This window comes from Balaenoptera musculus, chromosome 1 (genome assembly GCF_009873245.2).
Source record: "Balaenoptera musculus isolate JJ_BM4_2016_0621 chromosome 1, mBalMus1.pri.v3, whole genome shotgun sequence".
NCBI lineage: Eukaryota > Metazoa > Chordata > Mammalia > Artiodactyla > Balaenopteridae > Balaenoptera > Balaenoptera musculus.
In genome coordinates this window covers 73,890,120-73,915,549 of record NC_045785.1, presented here as the reverse complement: position 1 = coordinate 73,915,549, position 25,430 = coordinate 73,890,120, and the positions used below count along the sequence as shown (strand labels likewise).

At 40.2% G+C, this 25,430-nt stretch overlaps 1 protein-coding gene across 2 annotated transcripts in view; it reads left to right on the top strand.

The window, feature by feature from the left end:
- Window positions 1-24,705, top strand: part of LOC118890940 (uricase) — a 41,258-nt gene extending 16,553 nt beyond the window's left edge. The window contains exons 6-9 of one of the 2 annotated variants that reach the window (XM_036844416.1): window positions 11,339-11,525; window positions 13,118-13,241; window positions 15,221-15,304; window positions 23,719-24,705. In XM_036844416.1, the coding sequence (XP_036700311.1) occupies window positions 11,339-11,525; window positions 13,118-13,241; window positions 15,221-15,304; window positions 23,719-23,793 (470 nt within the window). In that variant the 3' untranslated portion in view covers window positions 23,794-24,705. The remainder of the gene's footprint in view (window positions 1-11,338; window positions 11,526-13,117; window positions 13,242-15,220; window positions 15,305-23,718) is intronic. The other variant, XM_036844407.1, reaches the window with a different exon arrangement.
- Window positions 24,706-25,430: the final 725 nt, after the last annotated feature.

Here is a 25,430-nt window from a genome sequence, read left to right as displayed (position 1 = left end):
GATGTCATTATTTCACACTTTTTTATGGCTGAGTAATATTCTTTATCCATTCATCTGTTGATGGACATTTAGGTTGCTTCCATGTCTTGGCTACCATAAATAGTGCGGCTGTGAACATTGGGATGCATGTATCTTTTCAAATCAGAATTTTCTCTGGATATATGCCCAGGAGTGGGATTGCAGGATCACATGATTAACTCTATTTTTAGTTTTTTAAGGAACCTCCATACTGTTCTCCATAGTGGCTGCACCAAATTACATTCCCACCAACAGTGCAGGAGGGTTCCTTTTTCTCCACACCCTCTCCAGCTTTTAGTATTAATAGACATTTTAATAATGGCCATTCTGACCTGTGAGAGTGATACCTCATTGTAGTTTTGATTTGCATTTCTCTAATAATTAGCAATATTGAGCATCTTTTCAAGTGCCTGTTGGCCATTTGTATGTCTTCTTTGGAGAAATGTCTATTTAGGTCTTCTGCCCATTTTTTTTATTGGGTTCTTTGTTTTTTTGATATTAAGCTGTATGAGCTGTTTGTATATTTTGGAAATTAATCCCTCGTCAGTAGCATTGTTTGCAAATATTTTCTCCCAGTCCATAGGTTGTCTATTCATTTTGTTTATGGTTTCTTTTGCTATGCAAAACTTTTAAGTTTAATTAGGTCCCATTTGTTTATTTCTGTTTTTATTTCTATTACTCTAGGAGATGAATCCAAAACAATATTTCTGCGATTTATGTCAAACAGTGTTCTGCCAATGTTTTCCTCTAGGAGTTTCATACTATCCAGTCTTACATTTAGGTCTTTAATCCATTTTGAGTTTATTTTTGTATACGGTATTAGAGAATGTTCTATGTTCGTTCTTTTACATATAGCTGTCTTCTTATCCCAGCACCACTTATTGAAGAGACTTTCTTTTCTCCATTGTAAATTCTTGCCTCTTTGTCATAGATTAATTAACCATAAGCGCATGGGTTTATTTCTGGGCTTTCTATCCTGTAACATTGATCTATATGTCTGTTTTTGTGCCAGTACCATACTGTTTTGATTACTGTAGCTTTGTAATATAGTCTGAAGTCAGGGAGCATGGTCTCTCCAGCTCTGTTCTTCTTTCTCAAGATTGTTTTTGCTATTCAGGGTCTTTTGTGTTTCCATATGAATTAAAATTTTTTTTGTTCTATTTCTGTGAAAAATGCCATTGGTAATTTGATAGGGATTGTATTGAATCTGTAGATTGTCTTGGGTAGTATGGTCATTTTAACAATATTGATTCTTCCAATCCAAGAACATGGTATATGTTTCCATCTGTTTGTGTCATCTTGAAGTTCTTTCATCAGTGTCTTACAGTTTTTGGAATATAGGTCTTTTGCCTCCTTAGGTAGGTTTATTCCTAGGTATTTTATTCCTTTTGATGTGATGGTAAATGGGATTGTTCCTTAATTTCTCTTTCCGATCTTTCATTGTTAGTGTATAGAAATGCAACAGATTTCTGTATATTAATTTTGTATCCAGCAACTTTACCGAACTCATTGATGAGCTTAGTAGTTTTCTGGTAGCATCTTTAGGATGTTCTATGTATAGCATCATGTCATTGGCAAACAGTGACAGTTTTACTTCTTTTCCAATTTGGATTCCTTTTATTTCTTTTGCTTCTCTGATTTCTGTGGCTAGGACTTCCAGAACTATGTTGAATAAAAGTGGCTAGAGTGAGCATCCTTGTCTTGTTCCTGATCTTAGAGGAAATGCTTTCAGCATCTCACCATTGAGTATGACATTAGTTGTGGGTTTGTCATATATGACCTTTATTATGTTGAGGTATGTTCTCTCTATGCTCACTTTCTGGAGAGTTTTTATCATAAATGGATGTTGAATTTTATCAAAAGCTTTTTCTGCATCAATTGAGATGATCATATGGTTTTTATTCTTCAATTTGTTAATGTGGTGTGTCACACTGATGGATTTGTGGATTTTGAAAAATCCTTGCATCCCTGGGATAAATCCCACTTGATTATGTTGTATGAGCCTTTTAATGTACTGTTGGATTCAGTTTGCTAGTATTTTGTTGAAGATTTTTGCATTTATGTTCATCAGTGTTATTGACCTATAATTTTCTTTTTTTGTGATATCTTTGTCTGGTTTTGGTATCAGGGTGATGGTGGCCTTATAGAACGAGTTTGGAAGTGTTCCTTCCTCTGCAATTTTTTGGAATAGTTTCAGAAGGGTAGGTGTTAACTCTTCTCTAAATGTTTCATAGAATTCACCTGTGATGCCATCTGGTCCAGCAATTTTATTCACTGGGAGTTTTTAAATTACTGATTCCATTTCACTACTGTTAATTGTTCTGTGCATATTTTCTATTTCTCCCTGGTTTGGTCTTGGGAGACTGTACCTTTCTAAGAATTTGTCCATTTCTTCTAGGTTGTTCAATTTATTGGCATATTGTATTTCTGTGGTGTCAGTTGTAACTTCTCCTTCTTCATTTCTGATTTTGATTTGGGCCCTCTACCTTGTTTTCTTCATGAGTCTGGCTAAAGGTTTATCAATTTTGTTTATCTTTTCAAAGAACCAGTTTTAGTTTCATTGATCTTTTCTATTGTTTTTTTTTTTAGTCTCTATTTCATTTATTTCTGCTCTGATCTTTATGATTTCTTTCCTTCTACTAACTTTGGGTTTTGTTTATTCTTCTTTCTCTAGTTGCTTTATGCATAGGATTAGGTTGTTTATTTGAGATTTTTCTTGTTTCCTGAGGTAAGCTTGTATTGCTATAAACGTCCCTCTTAGAACTGCTTTTTCTGTGTCCCATAGGTTTGGGATCATTGTGTTTTCATTTTCATTCGTCTCTAGGTATTTTTTGATTTCCTCTTTGACTTCTTCAGTGATCCATTGGTTGTTTAGCCTCCACGTGTTTGTGTTTTTTTGCAGTTTTTTTTCTTGTAGTTGATTTCTAGCCTCATAGTGTTGTGGTTGGAAAAGATCTTGATATGATTTCAATTTTCTTAAATTTACCAAGGCTTGCTTTGTTGCTCAGTGTGTGATCTATCCTGGAGAATGTTCCATGTGCACTTGAAAAGGATATGTATTCTGCTGCTTTCAGATGGAATGCTCTATAAATAGGCCAGCTGATCTAATGTATCATTTGTGTTTCCTTATTGATTTTCTGTCTGGATGATCTGTTCATTGATGTAATAGGGAGCTAATGTCCCCCACTATTATTATATTACTGTCAATTTCTCCTTTTATGTCTGTTAATATTTGCCTTATATATTAAGGTGCTCCTATGTTGGGTGCATATATATTTATAATTGTTATATCTTCTTTTCGGATTGATCCTTTGATTATTATGTAGTGTCCTTTGTCTCTTGTGACAGTCTTTATTTTAAAGTCTATTTTGTCTGATATAAGTATTGCTACTTCAGCTTTCTTTTGATTTCCATTTGTATGGAATACCTTTTTCTATCCCCTCACTTTCAGTCTGGTGTGTCTCTAGGTCTGAAGTGAGTCTCTTGTAGGCAGCACATATATGGATGCTGCTTTTTTTATCCATTAACCAGTCTATGTCTTTTGGTTGAACCATTTAGTCCATTTATGTTTAGGATAATTATCAATATGTATGTTCCTATTGTCATTTGGTTAACGTTTTGGATTTGTTTTTGTAGGTCTTCTTTTTTCCCCTTTCTTCTTTTGTTCCCTTCTCTTGTGATTTGATGACTATCTTTAGTATTATGTTTAGATTTCTTTTTCTTTTTTGTGGGTATTTTTGTTTTGTGTTTACCATGAGGTTTTTGTATAGCAATCTCTCTATATATAGATACCTTGCATTTGTACTCTACTCCCTTCATGATTACTGTTTTTGATATTATATTTTACATCTAATTGTTTTTTGTATCCCTTAACTTCTTATCATGGATACAAATGAATTGACTACTTTTGTCTTTTAACCTCCCTACTAGCATTGCATGTGGATGATTTCCTACCTTTACTGTATGAAGACTGAACTGTTTTTGAATTTGAGCTTCTCTACTTAATAACTTTGTGACTGTGAGCACATTAAGTATACTACTTCAGTGGTTTTTTTTTTATTTCTAACATGAGAATAACAGTGTCTACCTCAGCAATTACCCAGAGAATGAAAGGGGATAAATGTTAATTTAACATTTAGCACAGTACCTGGCACATAAGAAGCACTCTTTGAAAGAAAGCTGTTATTATTATTATTTTGAATGATAATAGAGATCCAGGAAAGGTCTTTATGTGTATGTGTGTACTGTTTAGTAATTCTGACCAAGGTTATGGTAAACTGGCTGGAGAACCAGGCAGTAGTGAGACATTTGGAGACTTGTTGCAGAGATGAAGAAATGATGGAGTCTGAACTAAGGCAGAAGAGGTAGAGATGAAAAGACTACAGAAGTTGGGGACAGACATTATGTGAGGCATTTCTGAAGTGTGCTTATAAGTCTGAGTATTTGCGTAAGGATGGAAGGTTAGAGAGAAGGACGGGTTAAAGTTATCCTAAAGTCAGGGGCCTGTGGGTGTTGACTAAGAATAATACATATAATGAGGAAGTTTCTAGAGGAAGCTGGTAAGTTTGGGAATAAGGGATGGACTTGGAGACTATCTATTTCCAAATTGGTTGGTGAAGCCATGGGGAAGAAGGAACAATCCAGAAAAACATATAAAGTGAGAAGAGGAAAGATGAGAGGGCCTGGGGAAAAATTCCCCAGTTTAAGGGTTGGAAAGTTTAAAGAGTGAGAGAGAAGAATGATCAGAGGGACAGGAGGAGGCTTGGAGACAGTGGTGTCATGGAAGCAAAGGGAAAATACATTTCAAGAAATGAGGGATAGTTATTGGGATAATAGAATGCATAATAAGTAGGCTTATATGTAGTGGCTTTGCACATGAAGCTTACAGTTTTTTGTAAAAGTCAAGTTCAGTGTGTGTGTGTGTGTGTGTGTGTGCACGCACGTGTGCGTGTGTGCGTGCGTGCATGTGTGTGTGTGTGTGTGTTGGGAGGATGCTCCACTCCAGGAAGTTATTCAGGAATCCAGGTTGATGCAACCAGACAGTTTTGATCCTCACTTTTTGGGGTCACCTTGAGAGTAGATTCCCCATACCAGACAACAAGGAGAAGAAAAGAGCTTGAAGAAAAAAAGGAGGAGGTGAAACTGCTCAAGGTCTGAAGTAGCACAGAGCACATCAAATGAAGAGAACCCAATCACACAGCCACACCTAACTGCAAGGAGGGCCAGGAAATGTAGTCTAGCCGCGGACCCAGGAGGAAGAGGACCTGCCAGTGGTCTCCTCCACAGGAAGGTTAAGAAGTTTGGTTTAAAAGAAGACTGAAGAGAGTGTGCAGTTTGGCAAGTAGGCATCATTGGTGACCTCCCTCCGCAAGAATATTTAGCAGACCCCTGGAGGTGGAAGTGGAGTGGCCAAATCTAGGGCTCAGCTGATCATAGGAAGAAAACAGGCTGCACGTCACACCCTTGTTCTTTCCAGGAATTACCAGGAGCTATCATCAGCCTGAATTCTAGTCACCTGGCTGCTACAGGGTGGAAACTAATCAACAGAATCAGGCCAAAGCTTTTTCTTTCTTCAGAAAACTTCAGGGTGTTGCGATCACTGTGGCAGTGTTCCCAGAGCTCCAGCTTGACTTGTCTGGAGTCCAGCACCTGCCCCCCCCCCATAGCATGCGTGGGCTGGCAGGGGTCAGCAGGGAAGGAGGCATCTGCTGCCTTGGGGGTGTGCAGTATGTGTGCACACATTCCTGAGTCTGTGTATCTTCCTGTGTTGTCTATTTGAAGATGACATTTGTACTCTGTCCCTCTTTGGAGAGCAGGGGTCTATGCCGTTTTTTTGGTAACAAAGTTTAATTATTAATTTGCTTATTTTCCAGGAGCTAAAACTGCAGATATCATGAGGTGATTCAGTGTACAATCACTGTCATAAGAAATGCCCTTGCATAGGCTTAACTAAAGAAAATAATCATCTTACACACACAAACACACACACCCCAATTCACATGCTGAAGGTTGTTGTTACAAACCTCGAAGTAGGGCTTTTTGTGGGGGGCTGTCTGGGATAGTGAGAATTCTGCCCCCTCAAACACATGTACTTAATCACCCATTCAGCCTGCAAATTTTCCCAGCAGGATATGTAACTGGGTTTCTCCTGGTGGACTGGATTCATTCTTATCAATTGAGCAAACATTTATAGAAAGCCTTCTGAATCTGAAGCACCCACTTTAGGCCCTGAGAATTGCTATAAAACTCCCATTACACTATTTTTTCCGAGGGTATCTTTTTAAGCTACATCATTAAGTGTTCTTTTAGCTGTTTCAAAGTCTGCTAGTTCCATGGGAGAATCTGGAAGAGAGAGAGAAATTTTTTCACCAAAGGGATGAGGGCTGGTGTTATTTTTGTGACTTCCCCAGCTCTGAGAGGAGAGCTAGGCTCTGCATGTGTGATACAGGCTGTTGATGTAGGTGTTATATGGAACCTCGATCTTCCAAACTGTTTCTCTGTGAGTCTCTGTGAACTACAAGCTTAGCCAAGCCTTGAAGTCACTGGGATGGTTGAGTCACTAATTTAAACTAGTTGAACTAAGCAGAGCATCTCCCCAACACACCCCCCCCACAAAATTTGAATTATAATTCATAATTCTTTAAGCATCATATTTCTCCCAATCTGACACTAATTATAAAAATTCAACTAAAGCATAACCAAATAGAGGAATGGAAGATAGAGAAGAGGTTTCAAATAAGAGATACTGTCTTGTAGTGGTGAAAAAAAAAATCTATTGACATGGAGACTAGTAGGGGTAGGAGGAAGATTTTAGGAAGGGCGTTGATAAAACTAAAGTCCTGGAGGAGAAGAGATTTAAGAGGTGTCAGGCAGGGCAGATGGAAGAAATGAGGTGGGGAAAGTGGGAGACTCAGGACAGAGATTGCCACTGCCAAGAAGGCTGCCTGTATCATTTTGATATCAAGACTAAGACACTCTTCAGTTATTCCAAAAGAAAGGTTCTTGACAAGCACAAGATCTTTTAAAAATCATCTTGATCATCACCTCATTGTACAAAAACCCAGTTAACTTCCTTCCATCTAGGTGACGTCATCTCTCCCCATCCAGAATTGCACACAGGGAGCTTTCATCCTACCTCCATGAGCTAAATGGACTCTCAAAGGCAAATGATATTTAATTGATCTTCACTTTTTCTAGCACTTTACAAATTTGAGGTTTTCTACTAGAATGATTTAATATAGTTTTAAAATATCCTCCTTTTAGCTATTTGTGTCCTTTTTGGAGGTGTTAAATGTGGAAGCAATTATCCCCTTCATGACAGGATTTTTTTTTCTTGGCTCAGTAAAGCTTTGTGCTTTGTGACACCTGATGCGTAGGTAAGGAATCGGGCTTAGTTTCTATTAATTTGCAGTTTCTTTCCCTTAGAGACCTGAAGGGGTAGGATGTATGCTTCTCTGAGAGATAAACCACAATCTGTTAAGTGTGTAGGAGGACACTGAAAGTTAGAAAAGATTATGTTCTAGAAAAGTAAAATGTGAAAATCTTCCTTTTGCGTTACTCCATAACCATGGCAGAAAGGCAAAAAAGAGCTGATTAAGTGGTTTCATAGGAAGTAACCTAGAAAAGGACAGTCTTTTGGGTTGAATTACTTCTTGTTAGTCTAAACTGGAATCTTTTTAAGAGTGTGTGAAGCATCATATTTTTAGTTGATGGGCCCATGAATTTGAAAGGCTCAGGTTCCTACCAGTGTTCAGAAAGCTGGGGCACCGCCAACAGAGAAGATAAAATAAGCTCCCAGATTTCGTCCAGGGTGTCTGATGCGTGCCAAGAAAATGTATTTTTCACATTCAAAGAGAATAGGTTTTTGTCGTTGTTCATAGAATGATGAGCACACCAGAGTAGATGTTTTGCGTTCTGCCTAAACTGTGGCAGTAGTGAACTGTCTTTGAGAACATGAGATGTTTTATTCCATGTGAAACTGAGGTCAAAACACATTAGAAAATGCAACTGCTTTCTCCATTTTCAGATTCTAGCAAGAAAGTAGATCATTTCAAAGTTGCCTAGCAGACTGACACTCCCCAAAGATCAATAAATCTCATCACAGGGCTGGAGGTGGATAGGGATGGCATGTCAGAAGGAGTTTTCAGAACCCAATGAGCCTTTGTGAAACATGGGAAGTATTTACAGGGGGTTGACGTCAATAAGAAAAGGTCAATTAGGGCAAAATCATCATAATAATTTTATAGAGCATTTCCTCCTGGACAGCCATTTTACTAAGTCCTTTATGTGTATCATCTTAGACATCTATCATCTCTAGGAAATAGTTATGATTATCATCTCCTGCAGATGAGAAAATCAAGGTAGAGAGAGGTTAAGTAATTCTATCAAGGAAATACTGCCCATAAATAGGGGAGGAGAGGCATGGAGAGTACTGAGGCTGAATTCAAGGAACCTGAGTCCCAAGACTGTGGACTCAACCATATGTAACCCTGCATCTGGAAATCCTTTTATGATTGAGACAACTGAGGATTCAAAGTCTGGTTGGCTCACATAGATGCTGGCGATCAAGGCCAGCTGTATAGGAAAAGTAGAAATAGATAAAGTTTGCCTTTGGTTTCCCTTGACTTCTCTTTATCCCCCTTCGAGGATTCCCACTACTTGTTCTAACCCCACTTCTGATTGCAAATTCAAGTTTCATTTCTATAGGATTTTTTTTTCTAGAAGGGATTACTGTTGGAAGTAAATTATGATATTAGTTTATAAAGGCTTAAGGAGTGGCTCCTCTAAGGGGTCTTGGTATTTCAATAGGAAATTTTTAAATGATAAAATGTTTTCAAGACACATGGGGTCATTTCTAAAAGTGTTGCTTCAATCTTCATTTCAAACCAACGGGGATGGTATTTTTCAACTGGGGGCTCTGTCTGAGTCCTGAATGCACATTGCGGAATGGCGGTGGCAACTTTCTTGTCTCTTGGAAAGTCCTCTTTTATTACAGAAATGGGAAGAGAGAGTTAAAGGCAGGAGGAAACATTTTGAGGATGGGGAGTGATCCAAAAAGGGGAAAGAAAAGCATGAAATCTCATAATGGGGTGCTGAGTTCAAATTCCACCTCTGCCAGTGTCTAGCCATACGACTAGAATGTGTGCTGGCAGTCAGGACCTTCTCAATCAGTGTTGATGCCCTCCCCTTCTCCCCCTGTCACACTGTCTGTGGGTGAGGGTTGAGGGGAGGGGGCAGATCAGGAAGGGAAATGGTAAAGATTGATGGAGGAGAACTGTCCAGAAGAAAAAGACACTAAGTTGTAAGACTAAGTTAAGGTGAATCAATTTTACTGCACTCATTCATTTAATGGATACTTATTGATTGCTTCTGCAATTCTCTTGGGTCTGAGACTTAAGACTCACTTGGGTCAGCTCTACACTGTTAGAAATGCTGATTTTGCAGAATCGTGTCTTGATAACACTTAGAATCTGATAAACCCAGCCAACCTAAGGCATGAAATCGTTGCTGGTATCTTTCTCTTGATCCTGATTCAGATATAGCTTCCAATGAGAACTTTGGTATTTTCCAATTGAGAAAATACCATTTTCTGTCTTACCACATTATCCTAGAACACTGTGACCAGAACACCTTATTTAATCAGCACATATTTAATCAGCAAATCTACGACTAACCATGGCCACTGCTCTCTCTGGTAGGCACACACATGTGGTTGGGAAAATATCAAAATATAGTTATTATTTACCTACTTCTGAAAGTCCACAGCTCCTGAGTTAACCACAGCAATAGAAATCACACAGGATGATGTAAACCACTGGATTATTAACAGCTACCCTGGATTTTAATTGAGGATTGTGAGTTACATTCTTATTCTTCAACTAAGACCATGTACAACATAGTGATGCCTGATACCTCCAGCTCTTGGCTTGAGATTCAACAGGTCAAGAAGCATAGATATTAGTCTGGACTAATTTCAAGACTGAAAAGAGGTGATCTAAGTCATTCTGCCTTGACTATGCTTTTGGGAGTTTGTACCCAAGTGCCCCCTGAGTGTCCTGGCCTCACCAGCCTGCACATACAAATAAGGCCATGGTGAAGTTAATTCCTGAATTTCCCTGACCTTGTTGCTCTCTCATTACAAAACTGCTGTACCTCTCCAGCCAAACTCTCCTACCTTCTCCCAGCCTGGAGGGCTGTCTCACACATGCTCAGGGAGAAGTTTGCACCCACTGAGTACAACTGCTGCCTCGCTGGCTCTGCCCAGCATTTGCTGTGCCAGTTGCCACTCCTCCTTGGAAAGAAGGCTGCTTTCCACAGACATTGTACCCTGGGACTTCCCAGCATGTCACCTGGTGCCATGTGTTCTTCAGGCTTCACCAAACTGCTGGAACTACAGTGTGTTCCACATAGAAAAAGAAAGACAGAATCTTCCCCTCGCTAACTCGGTACCCTACCTGTCATCTGGGCCCTGACCTAGAACTGCCAGGCGTAAGTAAACAGCTTTTTCAGATTATGCCTCTCTCCCCTCCACCTCCCTGATGCATCTCATGAGGTAATGTAGGGACTGCGGGAGAGCCATGTCATCTCCTCCATTGTTTTCAACTCTGTCCACCCCGCCCAGATCCCCACAGGCCAACTTTGCGCCTTCTCAGTTCTGCCAAAAAACAAAGGCCTTTATGAGTATCCACCTAGACAATGTATACCTCATGGGTCACTGACCTCATCTTCCCAGTCTCTATTTAGGCTCATCCAGGCCCATGATGCTACCTATTCATGAAATTTTCTGGTTTTGCTGAGTTCATAAACGCAAGGGAACTGAGGGGTCTGGTGGTGATTGGAGTCATCAACAGTGTAGACAATCCACATGAAGACCACCCCCAGTAAAGGGCGTCACAATAGCAGACAGAGGAGCTGCTTTTGAGGAGTTTATTAACTCATTCCAGCATGACTGCCTGCTGAATGAGATGGAGCTCAAAATTTGGAAGGTAATTGGCCTAGAAGATACCTATGCACATAGCTGAGAAAAAGGTATTTGTTCCTGTGGGCTTCAACACAGCATGGACGTTTAATCTCTGACCTTCAGTTCTCCTAGGGCATGAGAAGGCAGGGAGTTGTGGAATTCAGAGAGAGGGAAAGGCACACTGTCTTCATCATGTGGACTTCAGAGGAGACAGGGAGAGAGAAAACACAGGCAGTGATGTAGCTCTTTGTACAAATGTAATGTGCCATGTTTTAATGACCAGGATCCTCAGGGCTAGGCAGTAAGAAGGCACTGTTTTCTTTATGACCTCATCCCCTCTTACCTTTTGACATAAAACAGGACCTCCAGTCATTAATTCTGGAATCAAAGACCTCAAAGTCTTGAAAACAACCCAGTCCGGATTTGAAGGATTCATCAGGGACCAGTTCACCACCCTCCCTGAGGTGAAGGACCGGTGCTTTGCCACCCAAGTGTACTGCAAGTGGCGCTACCACCAGGGCAGAGACGTGGACTTTGAGGCCACCTGGTATGAACGAGTGCTAGGGTCTGGCGCTGGTGGAGGTAGTGTCTGCCCTCTTTTCCAGGGGCCCAGAGTTCATGGAGTCTTCCATCTGAAAGGGAAACTTGGAAGCCATTCAATTCCGCCTCCCCATTGTAAGACATCCCTTCTGATGGATAACAGAAAGAATACTGGTCTTACTTTGAGTTAGTAAATCTGCACCAATAGCTAAGATGCTATTAGCTATAATGACCTTGAGCAGACCACCTGATTTCCCTGATCCTCTGTTTTTTAATTGACTAAATCAGTAGTACTCAAACATGATTGTGTATCAGAATCACAATCATGATTCTGAGGGCTTATTAATAAGGAGGGCTTATTAAACTGCAGATCACTGAGCCCAACCCCAAAGGTTCTAATTCTGTGGCCCAGAATGGGGCCTGAGAACGTGCATTTCTAACAAACTCCCAGGTGATGCTCATGCTGCTGGACCAAAGGCCACACTTTAAGAAACATGGGATCAAATGAGGATAATGGCCTTGTTACTTCATGGCAGATGCAGAGAGGGCTAAACCAGGCTGACCAACTCGTCCCAGTTTGTCAAGGACTTTCCTGATTTTAACACTGAAAGTCCTATGTCCTAGGAAACCCCTTGGTCCCAGGCAAACTGGGACAAGTGGCCACCCTAGGCTAAATTCAAAATGAGATGACAGTTACAGAAGCATTTTATAAATGATAAATGCTTTAGCATTGTAACGTATGACTCTTTTTTTAACATCCTCAACAAGCAGTGATTAGGCCTCTGAATCCCAGTTTGCTTTTTGAGCAGGTATCTCATTCCTTTGCTGAAGCTCTAATTGTTAGAAACTTCTACCCTGTGATAAGCTGGAATCTGCCCCCTGGTAGCTTCCTCCCACTGGCAGAGTGTTACTCTGCTCCTTTTATTATGTGATAGGTTGGAAATGCTTGAAGAGAATCTCACCTCAATCTTTTTTTCTCCTTTTTTCAAGTGTTCCCCATGGGCAGCAGTCTGATGTATTTATGTTGAAAAGAGCACGAAATTGAGCCAGTCGGGGTACAAGCTGGGCCTCCCACTAAGGAGGGGGACTGAGTAGATCATTTAACTTTTAGCTCAGATTCCTCATCTCTAAATTGGAGATAATAATAGTACCTGCCTCAGGTATATTGAGAGAATTTAATGAAGTAATTACATAAAATACTTAGCACACAGCCTGACACGGTAATACCCCTGAAAATGCAGCAATTCAAGCAAAGGGCCAAGCCAAGCAGATTAGAATACTAGGAAGTCCTCTTCATAAATTCTTCAAGCATGGAGGGAAACTTAGCCTGGAATGCCCACTGGGCCCTGGTGCCAGATTATGAAGATAACCTAGTTATGCTCAATACGTTTATTGACTTGTGTGCATGTGTGTGTGCGTGTAGGGAAATGGGAAGTTAGGTTTTTTTTTTCTTTTTGGCATTACAGGATATTAATCCTCTCTAAAACCAGCAATGAAATTGTTTTTGGGGAGACAGAGAGGGTACCGCTTCTTAGCTTCATAATACGTTCCCCAAACACCACCCTGTGAGAGCCCTCAGTTCTCTTTTCTGTGCTTTAGGGACACTGTTAGGGACGTTGTCCTGAAGAAATTTGTTGGACCCTATGACAAAGGCGAGTACTCGCCCTCTATCCAGAAGACCCTCTATGACATCCAGATGCTCTCCCTGAGCCAAGTTCCTGAGGTAGGTTTTGTCACTTGCCATTCTGAGGACTGAGAGAACTTGTGTCTCCTGTCAGCTCTGAGGAAGAGAGTTAAAATAAGAAAGTGGAAGACACATGAAAAATGACATCTGTTGTTGCTCAAAAGCTTGTTATAGCAAGTGAGAAGAGAATAAAAAAATGTAAAAATCTGTTTAACCTGAAAACACAGGCCACTGCTGTAGTTCTTTAGTTTTGTTGAAAATTCTGAGTCTCTTCAACCTGCTACAATTTAGGACACTCAAATGCCCTGAAGGAGGGGTAATTATCCCAAGGGTCTATATGCTTCAGGAGAGCCAGAGAATGAAGGATAAATGCAGAGAGATTTCATCCATCCATCCATTTGATATTATTGAATGGTTATTATGTCTCTGTCAGCACATGAGGAAATCAGAGATAAATTAGACATCGTCCCTACCCTCAAAGAGTTCATCATTAAGTGAAAGAAGAAAATAAGTAAACTAACAGTTCAATAGAGAATAGAATATTATGGAAATTCAGAGGAAGTCACCTAACTCTGGTGTAGGGGATAGTGCAATCCAGGCTTTCTGGAGGAAGAGGTATTTGAGCTGAGTCTTAAGGGACAGGTAGGGGTTATCTGAGTTCATACTCAAGGGTGAGGGAGGCGGTAGGTGTGGAGACAGGAGGCAGCATGGAACAGTCATTTACTGCTGAGGCTCTGCCACAAGTGAAGCTCCAGGAGCAAAAGTCTTTCCATGTGCCTAGAGATGAGTTGGGAAGCAGATTGGGAAACCCTTTGTGGGCTTCTCTGTAGAGTCTGTATTTTATCCTGAAAACTCTTAGGAGCCACTGAGGGGTCTAAGCAAGGTGTGGCGCTACCAGATTTGCACTCTAGAAAGACCACTCTGAAAGACATGTGATAGATTAAAGGGATGATGGGTCATAGACAAGGAGACCTGTTGGGAAGCTGTTGCAGAAAACTGGCAACAAGGATGTGAACTAAGGCCATGATGGGATGGAGAGGAACAGAGTCATCCTTAGACCTGGGCACAAGGGACTCCTGCCACGGCCCACACACCCCCTCCAAGCCCTCCTCTAGCTATGCCTCTCTCCGCTGGATGAGGAGTCAGTGGGACCAAGGCAACAAACACTTCAGGAGCCCGTGCTTCCCCTTCTAGACAATTCTCTGGATATTTACATCCCAGAATGTCCTGCCCAAATAACCCCGAGACTACTTCCAGAACCTGTGCAAGCCTGTTCCCCAGATCTATCCCCTAAAGTGCAAGTCATGCCATTAGTGTACCCTTAAGCCCGAGAGTGAGAAAAGGGGCAGATGTTTGCTAGAGGTATGAATGGGACTTGACATGCAAGCTGGGGTATCCACCCACATGAGTCCAAGAGAGAAGATGGGATGGCCAGGGCTGAGGGCTGGCTCTTCTCATGCTGCCAGGTCCTGGCATGATGCTGCAAGGAATCAGAGAATTTTAAATTCGATCCTGACCTTCCAGATTGTGATGAAGGAATATTTGTCAAGTTAGAGGGATAGAATATATTTCACTTGAAAGTACTTTAGCTTGATTCATAACTTTTAAATCTTTAAACATCTGGTATGGGGACATCCAATTATACTCTTACTCCAGGGCCTGCAAATGTTAGGGACAAGCCTCGAGAGGAGGGAATGGATGGAGGGGGAATTTAAGAGGTTGACGAGCCAGCACCAGGAGGCCAGTTGGATGCTGCAGATGTCCCAGGTTTCTGACCCAAGGAGATTTTACTTTTCTGAGAAACGGATTTCATACACAGAGAGAAGAGTGGGTCCATCATTTAATAATAGTACTAGCAGGAGAGAACAGTGTCAAGCAGTAGAGGAACATCAGAGGGACATCTCAGAGACAGGTAGAATCTGAGTAATGAGCTAGTGGGTAGTTGGGGGTTGGTGGGAAGGAGTAACAGAGACAGATTCACAGTTTCCGCATGTAATGCATATTGTTGTGGATTTCAGATAGAAACTATGGAAATCAGCCTGCCAAACATTCACTACTTTAACATAGACATGTCCAAAATGGGACTGATCAACAGGGAAGAGGTAAGAGAACTTTAAACATATTTAAAGCACATTTCCCCCACCCACTCTTTACCCCTCTTTATAAACTTAGGATGATACTATCCCCTGTCACAACTCCTAACAGCTGTTGCTTTTGGAATATTTATAGTTGCCACTGTTTAGAGCCCTCTTAGACTCTGGCCTTTCACTGTCTGAGGCTGGAGTATGCTAGAAGTGGGTGAATACTTATAAAGGAAGGTTGGAAGTTGCAGAGAGTAAAAGAAAAAGAAAGAACAGAGTGTGCCCAAAGAAATAGCTTTGAGATATACTTCTCCAAAAATTGCCCCAGAAGGTCACAGCTCCATTATTCTTCTATCATGAAACGATGAGGAGAAAAAAAAAGATTCTATTTTCATTTTCTTCTATCATCTCTAACTTTTAAGTAGTCAATTTAAGTGGAATACAATATACACCAAAAAAATGAAGATATTTGTGTTTCTAGTTGCATTTACAGCAGGCAAGATGAGGAAGTTCACTTTTTTTTTTTTTTAGAAATTCATGTAATATCTGAAACATTTATATTAACATATTTCCATATAAATAACCCAAAGAAAGTTTAGTATTAGTTGTTTTGTTTGTTTATTTGTTTATTTCTTTGTACTGCAGGTTCTTATCAGTCATCAATTTTATACACATCACTGTATACATGTCAATCCCAATCGCCCAATTCAGCACACCACCATCCCCACCCCACTGCAGTTTTCCCCCCTTGGTGTCCATACATTTGTTCTCTACATCTGTATCTCAACTTCTGCCCTGCAAACTGGTTCATCTGTACCATTTTTCTAGGTTCCACATACATGCGTTAATAGACGATATTTGTTTTTCTCTTTCTGACTTACTTCACTCTGTATGACAGTCTCTAGATCCATCCACGTCTCAACAAATGACTCAATTTCGTTCCTTTTTATGGCTGAGTAATATTCCATTGTATATATGTACCACATCTTCTTTATCCATTCCTCTGTCGATGGGCATTTAGGTTGCTTCCATGACCTGGCTATTGTAAATACTGCTGCAATGAACATTGGGGTGCATGTGTCTTTTTGAATTACGGTTTTCTCTGGGTATAAGCCCAGTAGTGGGATTGCTGGATAATATGGTAATTCTATTTTTAGTTTTTTAAGGAAACTCCATATTGTTCTCCGCAGGGGCTGTATCAATTTACATTCCCACCAACAGTGCAAGAGGGTTCCCTTTTCTCCACACCCTCTCCAGCATTTGTTGTTTGTAGATTTTCTGATGATGCACATTCTAACTGGTGTGAGGTGATACCTCATTGTAGTTTTGATTTGCATTTCTCTAATAATTAGTGATGTTGAGCAGCTTTTCATGTGCTTCTTGGCCATCTGTATGTCTTCTTTGGAGAAATGTCTATTTAGGTCTTCTGCCCATTTTTGGATTGGGTTCTTTGTTTCTTTAATATTGAGCTGAATGAGCTGTTTATATATTTTGCAGATTAATCCTTTGTCCGTTGATTTGTTTGCAAATATTTTCTCCCATTCTGAGGGTTGTCTTTTCGTCTTGTTTATAGTTTCCTTTGCTGTGCAAAAGCTTTGAAGTTTCAGTAGGTGCCATTTGTTTATTTTTGTTTTTATTTCCATTACTCTAGGAGGTGGATCAAAAATGATCTTGCTGTGATTTATGTCAAAGAGTGTTCTTCCTATGTTTTCCTCTAAGAGTTTTATAGTGTCCAGTCTTACATTTAGGTCTTGAATCCATTTTGAGTTTATTTTTGTGAATGGTGTTAGGGAGTTTTCTAACTTCATTCTTTTACATGTAGCTGTCCAGTTTTCCCAGCACCACTTATTGAAGAGACTGTCTTTTCTCCATTGTATATCTTTGCCTCCTTTGTCATAGATTAGTTGACCATAGGTGCGTGGGTTTATCTCTGGGCTTTTTATCTTGTTCCATTGATCTATGTTTCTGTTTTTGTGTCAGTACCATATTGTCTTGATTACTGTAGCTTTGTAGTATAGTCTGAAGTCAGGGAGTCTGATTCCTCCAGCTCCGTTTTTTTCCCTCAAGACTGCTTTGGCTATTTGGGGTCTTTTGTGTCTCCATACAAATTTTAAGATGATTTGTTCTAGTTCTGTAAAAAATGCCATTGGTAATTTGATAGGGATTGCACTGAATCTGTAGATTGCTTTGGGTAGTATAGTCATTTTCACAACATTGATTCTTCCAATCCAAGAACATGGCATATCTCTCCGTCTGTTGTTATCATCTTTAATTTCATCAGCATCTTATAGTTTTATGCATACAGGTCTTTTGTCTCCCTAGGTAGGTTTATTCCTAGGTATTTTATTCTTTTTGTTGCAATGGTAAATGGGAGTGTTTCCATAATTTCTCTTTAAGATATTTCATCATTAGTGTATAGGAATGCAAGAGATTTCTGTGCATTAATTTTGTATCCTGCTACTTTACCAAATTCATTGATTAGCTCTAGTAGTTTTCTGGTGGCATTTTTAAGATTCTCTATGTATAGTGTCATGTCATCTGCAAACAGTGACAGTTTTACTTCTTCTTTTCCAATTTGTATTCTTTTTATTTCTTTTTCTTCTCTGATTGCCGTGGCTAGGACTTCCAAAACTATGTTGAATAATAGTGGCGAGAGTGGACATCCTTGTCTAGTTCCTGACCTTAGAGGAAATGCTTTCAGTTTTTCACCGTTGAGAATGATGTTTGTTGTATATCGCCTTTATTATGCTGAGGTAGGTTCCCTCTATGCCCACTTTCTGGGGGGTTTTCATCATAAATAGGTGTTGAATTTTGTCAAAAGCTTTTTCTGCATCTATTGAGATGATCATATGGTTTTTATTCTTCAATTTGTTAATATGGTGTATCACATTGATTGATTTGCATATATTGAAGAATCCTTGCATCCCTGGGATAAATCCCACTTGATCGTGGTGTATGATCCGTTTAATGTGTTGCTGGATTCTGTTTGCTAGTATTTTGTTAAGGATTTTTGCATCTATATTCATCAGTGATATTGGTCTGTAATTTTCTTTTTTTGTAGTATCTTTGTCTGGTTTTGGTATCAGGGTGATGGTGGCCTCATAGAATGAGTTTGGGAGTGTTCCTTCCTCTGCAATTTTTTGGAAGAGTTTGAGAAGGATGGGTGTTAGCTCTTCTCTAAATGTTTGATAGAATTCACCTGTGAAGCCATCTGGTCCTGGACTTTTGTTTGTTGGAAGATTTTTAATCACAGTTTCAATTTCATTACTTGTGATTGGTCTGTTCATATTTTCTGTTTCTTCCTGGTTCAGTCTTGGAAGGTTATACCTTTCTAAGAATTTTTCCATTTCTTCCAGGTTGTTCATTTTATTGGCATAGACTTGCTTGTAGTAGTCTCTTAGGATGCTTTGTATTTCTGCAGTGTCTGTTGTAACTTCTCCTTTTTCATTTTTAATTTTATTGATATGAATCCTCTCCCTCTTTTTCTTGATGAATCTGGCTAATGGCTTATCAATTTTGTTTATCTTCTGAAAGAACCAGCTTTTAGTTTTATTGATCTTTGCCATTGTTTTCTTTGTTTCTATTTCATTTATTTCTGCTCTGATCTTTATGATTTCTTTCCTTCTGCTAACTTTGTTTGTTCTTCTTTCTCTAGTTCCTTTAGGTTTAAAGTTAGATTGTTTACTTAAGATTTTTCTTGTTTCTTTAGGTAGGCTTGTATAGCTATAAACTTCCCTCTTAGAACTGCTTTTGCTGCATCCCATAGATTTTGGATTGTCGTGTTTTAATTGTCATTTGTCTCTAGGTATTTTTTGATTTCCTCTTGGATTTCTTCAGTGATCTCTTAGTTATTTAGTAACGTATTGTTTAGCCTCCATGTGTTTGTGTTTTTTACGTTTTTTTCCCTGTAATTCATTTCTAATCTCATAACGTTGTGGTCAGAAAAGATGCTTGATATGATTTCAATTTTCTCAAATTTACTGAGGCTTGATTTGTGACCCAAGATATGACCTATCCTGGAGAATGTTCCGTACGCACTTGAGAAGAAAGTGTAATCTGCTGTTTTTGGATGGAATGTCCTATAAATATCAATTAAATATATCTGGTCTATTGTGTCATTTAAAGCTTCTGTTTCCTTATTTATTTTCATTTTGGATGACCTGTCCATTGGTGTAAGTGAGGTGTTAAAGTCCCCCACTATTATTGTGTTACTGTCGATTTCCTCTTTTATAGTGTTAGCAGTTGCCTTATGTATTGAGGTGCTCCTATGTTGGGTGAATATATATTTATAATTGTTATATCTTCTTCTTGGATTGATCCCTTGATCATTATGCAGTGTCCTTCCTTGTCTCTTGTAACATTCTTTATTTTAAAGTCTATTTTATCTGATATGAGTATAGCTACTCCAGCTTTCTTTTGATTTCCATTTGCATGGAATAACTTTTTCCATCCCCTCACTTTCAGTCTGTTTGTGTCCCTAGGTCTGAAGTGGGTCTCTTGTAGACAGCATATATATGGGTCTTGTTTTTGTATCCATTCAGCAAGCCTGTGTGTTTTGGTTGGAGCATTTAATCCATTCACGTTTAAGGTAATTATCGATAAGTATGTTCCTATGACCATTTTCTTAATTGTTTTGGGTTGGTTTTTGTAGGTCCTTTTCTTCTCTTGTGTTTCCCACTTAGAGAAGTTCCTTTAGCATTTGTTGTAGAGCTGGTTTGGTGGTGCTGAATTCTCTTAGCTTTTGCTTGTCTATGAAGCTTTTGATTTCTCCGTTGAATCTGAATGATATCCTTGCCGGGTAGAGTAATCTTGGTTGTAGGTTCTTCCCTTTCATCACTTTAAATATGCCATGCCACTCCCTTCTGGCTTGTAGAGTTTCTGCTGAGAAATCAGCTGTTAACCTTTTGAGAGTTCCCTTGTATGTTATTTGTCATTTTTCCCTTGCTGTTTTCAATCATTTTTATTTGTCTTTAAGTTTTTCCAATTTGATTACTATGTGTCATGGCGTGTTTCTCCTTGGGTTTATCCTATATGGGACTCTCTGTGCTTCCTGGACCTGGGTGGCTATTTCCTTTCCCATGTTAGGGAAGTTTTCGACTATAATCGCTTCAGATATTTTCTTGGGTCCTTTCTCTCTCTCTTCTCCTTCTGGGACCCCTATAATGTGAATGTTGTTGCATTTAATGTTGTCCTAGAGGTCTCTTAGGCTGTGTTCATTTCTTTTCATTGTTTTTTCTTTAGTCTGTTCCGCAGCAGTGAATTCCACCATTCTGTCTTCCAGGTCACTTATCCGTTCTTCTGCCTCAATTATTCTGCTATTGTACCTTCTAGTGTAGTTTCCATTTCAGTTATTGTATTGTTCATCTCTGTTTGTTTGTTCTGTAATTCTTCTAGGTCTTTGTTAAACATTTCTCGCATCTTCTCAATCTTTGCCTCCATTCTTATTCCGAGGTCCTGGATCATCTTCACTATCATTATTCTGAATTCTTTTTCTGGAAGGTTACCTATCTCCACTTCACTTCGTTGTTTTTCTGGGGTTTTATCTTGTTCCTTCATCTGGTATAGAGCCCTCTGCCTTTTCATCTTGTCTATCTTTCTGTAAATGTGGTTTTTGTTCCACAGGCTGCAGGATTGTAGTTTTTCTTGCCTCTGCTCTCTGCCCTCTGGTGGTTGAGGCTATCTAAGAGGCTTGATGGGAGGCTCTGGTGGTGGGTAGAGCTGACTGTTGCTGTGGTGGGCAGAGTTCAGTAAAACTTTAATCCACTTGACTGTTGATGGGTGGGGCTGGGTTCCCTCCCTGTTGGTTGTTTTGCCTGAGGCAACCCAACACTGGAGCCTACCTGGGCTCTTTGGTGGGGCTAATGACAGACTCTGGGAGGGCTCACGCCAAGGAGTACTTCCCAGAACTTCTGCTACCAGTGTCCTTGTCCCCATGGTGAAACAGAGCCACCCCCGCCTCTACAGGAGACCTTCCAACACTAGCAGGTAAGTCTGGTTCAGTCTCCCCCAGGGTCACTGCTCCTTCCCTTGGGTCCCATTGCACACACTACTTTGTGTGTGCCCTCCAAGAGTGGGGTCTCTGTTTCCCCCAGTCCTGTCAAAGTCCTGCAATCAATTCCCACTAGGCTTCAAAGTCTGATTCTCTAGGAATTCCTCCTCCCGTTGCCGGACCCCCAGGTTGGGAAGCCTGACCTGGGGCTCAGAACCTTCACTCCAGTGGGTGGACTTCTGTGGTATAAGTGTTCACCAGTCTGTGAGTCACCCACCCACCAGTTATGGGATTTGATTTTACTGTGATTGCGCCCCTCCTACCATCTCATTGTGGCTTCTCCTTTGTCTTTGGATGTGAGGTATCTTTTTTGGTGATTTCCAGTGTCTTCCTGTCGATGATTGTCTAGCAGCTAGTTTGGAAGTTCATTTTTTGAAAGGAAACCTTGCCTTGAAAAAAGTACTTACCCTGACTTGTTTTTAGCCATGCAAAAGGTTAAGCCAAGTCAGTGTGTCTGACTAGCCAGCCTGCGGTCCCAACAGGTAGCCTGCTGTGGTCAGTCCTGGGAGATCAGAACTGTCCCTTCCCCACTTGGACCACTCTCAGAATGGCAGGTTTTCTCTATTTGATCCATCTTCCCATGGGCTTCTAGAATGCTAAAAAACACCATTCTATTGGATGCTTTTAGTGTGTAGGGGGAGTGAGATAGGAAGGGACCATCTATTACCATGGCCCTGCTGCTCATAGCCTTTGGTGGATAAAGGCCAATGAAGGGAGTCCAAAAGGTCCTACATTCGGGCCTGCTGATCCAGGAGCCTTATTAGTCACAGCCCCTCTGGCCAGGTACCTTGTTTCTGTTCTGCAAATTATGTTGATGGCTCCATCAGGCTCTGTACCACTACAGCTGTAGCTGGAGGCTGGGGAGCAGTGCTGGGTAACTAAGGTCATGCTCGGGTGCCAGGTGTAGCTGGTACAGGGCCCTGAGTTAAAGAGGAGTGCGATCTTGATCCCGCTCGCTGTCCATTCAGCTGAAAGGAGAGGCAGCACTATTTACTTCAGAGAAAGGTGAGGACGTAGATTCCCAGAATGCCATCAATTAGAATGTAAAGACATTTTTGACTGATTACTTTCTTTTTTTTTTTTTTTTTTTTACCACTATACATTTCCAGAACTTTTTTTTTTTTTTCCCTGCATTGGGTCTTCATTGCTGCATGCGGGCTTTCTCTAGTTGCAGTGAGCGGGCTTCTCATTGCAGTGGCTTCTCTTGTTGCTGAGCACGGGCTCTAGGCACGCTGGCTTCAGTAGTTGCGGCATGGGGCCCTAGAGCACGTGGGCTTCAATAGTTGTGGTGCGTGGGCTCAGTAGTTGTGACTCGGGGGCTCTAGAGAGCAGGCTCAGTAGTTGTGGCGCACGGGCTTAGTCGCTCCGTAGCATGTGGGATCTTCCCAGACCAGGGCTTGAACCCGTGTCCCCTGCTTTGGCAGGTGGATTCTTAACCACTGTGCCACCAGGGAAGTCCCAACTGATTACTTTCTAAAGGGCAGGAAAGGGACCTGGCCATGTTCAACAAAGGTGAAACCAATGGGCCCCAAACAGCGAAAGGGTCAGGCATCATGACTAGAGCAGTGCTTAGCTCAGGAGCCCCGATGGAGAGAGGAGGGTCTCCCAGGGCCCCCTGATGCCTCAGGCCTGCAGTGATCCTAGCTCAAATGTGTGCCAGCAGACTGAGGCCACAGTGCCTTTTGCTCAAGAAGTCAGACACGAAGCTTCCTCTGGAGACCTGGAGGCAGGAAGGCCTGAGTCCCTTTGGGCCAGGCCTCCACATAAAGGCACCCAAGTGGCTGAACAAGCTGTCCCCATGTCTGTGTCTGCTCTCTGGGGATGGCCGGAGCCACTCCTGGGCCCTCACTCAGCAGGTGTGTACATAGTGAGGGCAACATATGAGAAGCCCTCAGTGAGTCAAGACACACTGAGAACAGCAGAGAAGTGACAAATGACAGGGTGGAAAGACAGAAGAACTGTAAATGCACAGCTGTCTGGAGCCATTTAGCATTAGGCTAAGAGCCCTGAGGACCTCAAATGTTCCTGAGGGCACGGCAGTATTTAGCATTGGACAATGATTGGCGTTCAGAGCGAGTCATCAAGCAAAGGCCAAATTATGTTCACCACCCTCTGTTTAAAAAGCAGGGATATGTAATGCATTTGAGAAACATTTATATCCTGATGATTAAAATTTTTCAAAAAACTCTAATTTTCTGTAAAATCACCTCATGTCTCAACTATTGCGAGAAAAGTAAGGTATTACCTTGCTTGAAGTAACTACTGTAGGGCCTATACATTTTCCTGTTTAGCAAGTTGTCTTTTGTTGTTGATTTCATATTGATTCGTAGAAAAAAGGGTAGGTCTGTTTTAATGCCTCTGAATTTACCATGTGGTTTTTCTACAGGTCTTGCTACCATTAGACAATCCATATGGCAGAATTACTGGTACAGTCAAGAGGAAGCTGACTTCAAAGCTGTAACATTGTGGCCACCAGTGGGAGTCCATTCTCAGTTGAGGCATTCCTTAAGCCACTTGTGACGCTGGAAATCATAGTGTGTAGCCATGCAAAATTTCAACCTAGTATGTTGATTTATAGTGTTCATTTTGCCCCTACATGAAAGAATTCTTCTACACCTAGCTCAGCAAAGTGTTTCAGAATTAGTAATTATAACATGCTTTGTGGACACAGTTTACTTCACAAATGCTGAGCAGTATTAGAATAATCATAAATCAATATTTCATTTCAGTGGTCTTGTTCCTTCCTATCTCAGAGAAGCTTTAGAATCCATTCATTAAGAAGATAATCATGAATCAATGGAGGTGTGATACCAGTTAATTTTGTGCGCAAATTTAAGAAGTCAGCATTGTTTTCATCCTACTGATGCTAAAACTTGCTCCTTGGTAATGCAGAAAATGTAATGATAATATATTTTGAAAAATATCACCATTGTGACTTCAATTAGACTAAATACTTGAGTTCTTAAGAATGCTCTAGCATATGTATCATTGGGAGTATATTTCCACTCTAAAAGTACTTTTGTAATCTTAATGTATTGGTTTTATGACTTTTACAACCCTTAAAGAATATTTAGTATATACACTGAGGCACTGAAAAAAAGTGTAAATGGTTTTTCTTTGAATAATGCATCACTTTGGCACAAAGAGCCACGTTTAATAAGTGGTAAGTCAATACCCAGGTGGTTGAATATACATATAGAAAGACTAGAGACTATATTTATGAAAATATCAGCAATGATGATTTCTGGATGGTGGGATTATGAGTGATTTTTATTTTTTTTGTCATGTGATTTTCTGAATCTTCCACATATGAACATTTATTACTTTTATAATCAGGGAAATAAATTTAACTGATGATTTAAAGATGTATGCAGATTTGAGTGGTGGTTATCTTTGTATCAGTTAACTAATACTACTGTTGTATATATACCATAAAGCTTCATAAACTATAATTTTAGCAATCCATGACAAAAACTTGTGTACGTGAACATTCTAGATAACCTTCCTCCATTTAAAAATCTCTATTTATTTAAACTTTTTGTCTCCATTTTTAATAAATACTTACCTAAGAGTAGTTAGTATTATTTGATAATTCTGCATTTACCTTTATGATACTACTACTTAAGGCGGTATGGTGCCGTGTTTGATTGCACAAACTCATTTAAATCCTGGCCCCATCTCTTACTAGCTCTATGACAAGATTCCTCATCTGTAAAATGGAGATGAAAATAGAACCTACCTCATAGGTTTTTTTTGAGGATTAAAAGAATTAATGTTTGTAAAGAGCAATGGTAGTATTTATGACTGACACATAGAAATTTCTGTGTTTGTTAAATGAAAAATCCTGCCTTCTTTTCATTTGTTGTTAGACCTACATGGAAAGTCATCATTGGACTTTATGGGTGAGATGAGAGATGGGAGGTCTGAGAGCAGCAAACCGTAGAAGGTGCCACAGGCCATTCTCAAGCTGCTGCCTACTTGCAAAGAACATGAGATAAGAAGGATGAAGTAATGTGATAAGGAATGTTTTGTGCTATATTGACTACTCATGTTACAAAATGTGCTTCTACATCATGTAACTTGCATGGCCAAATGGCT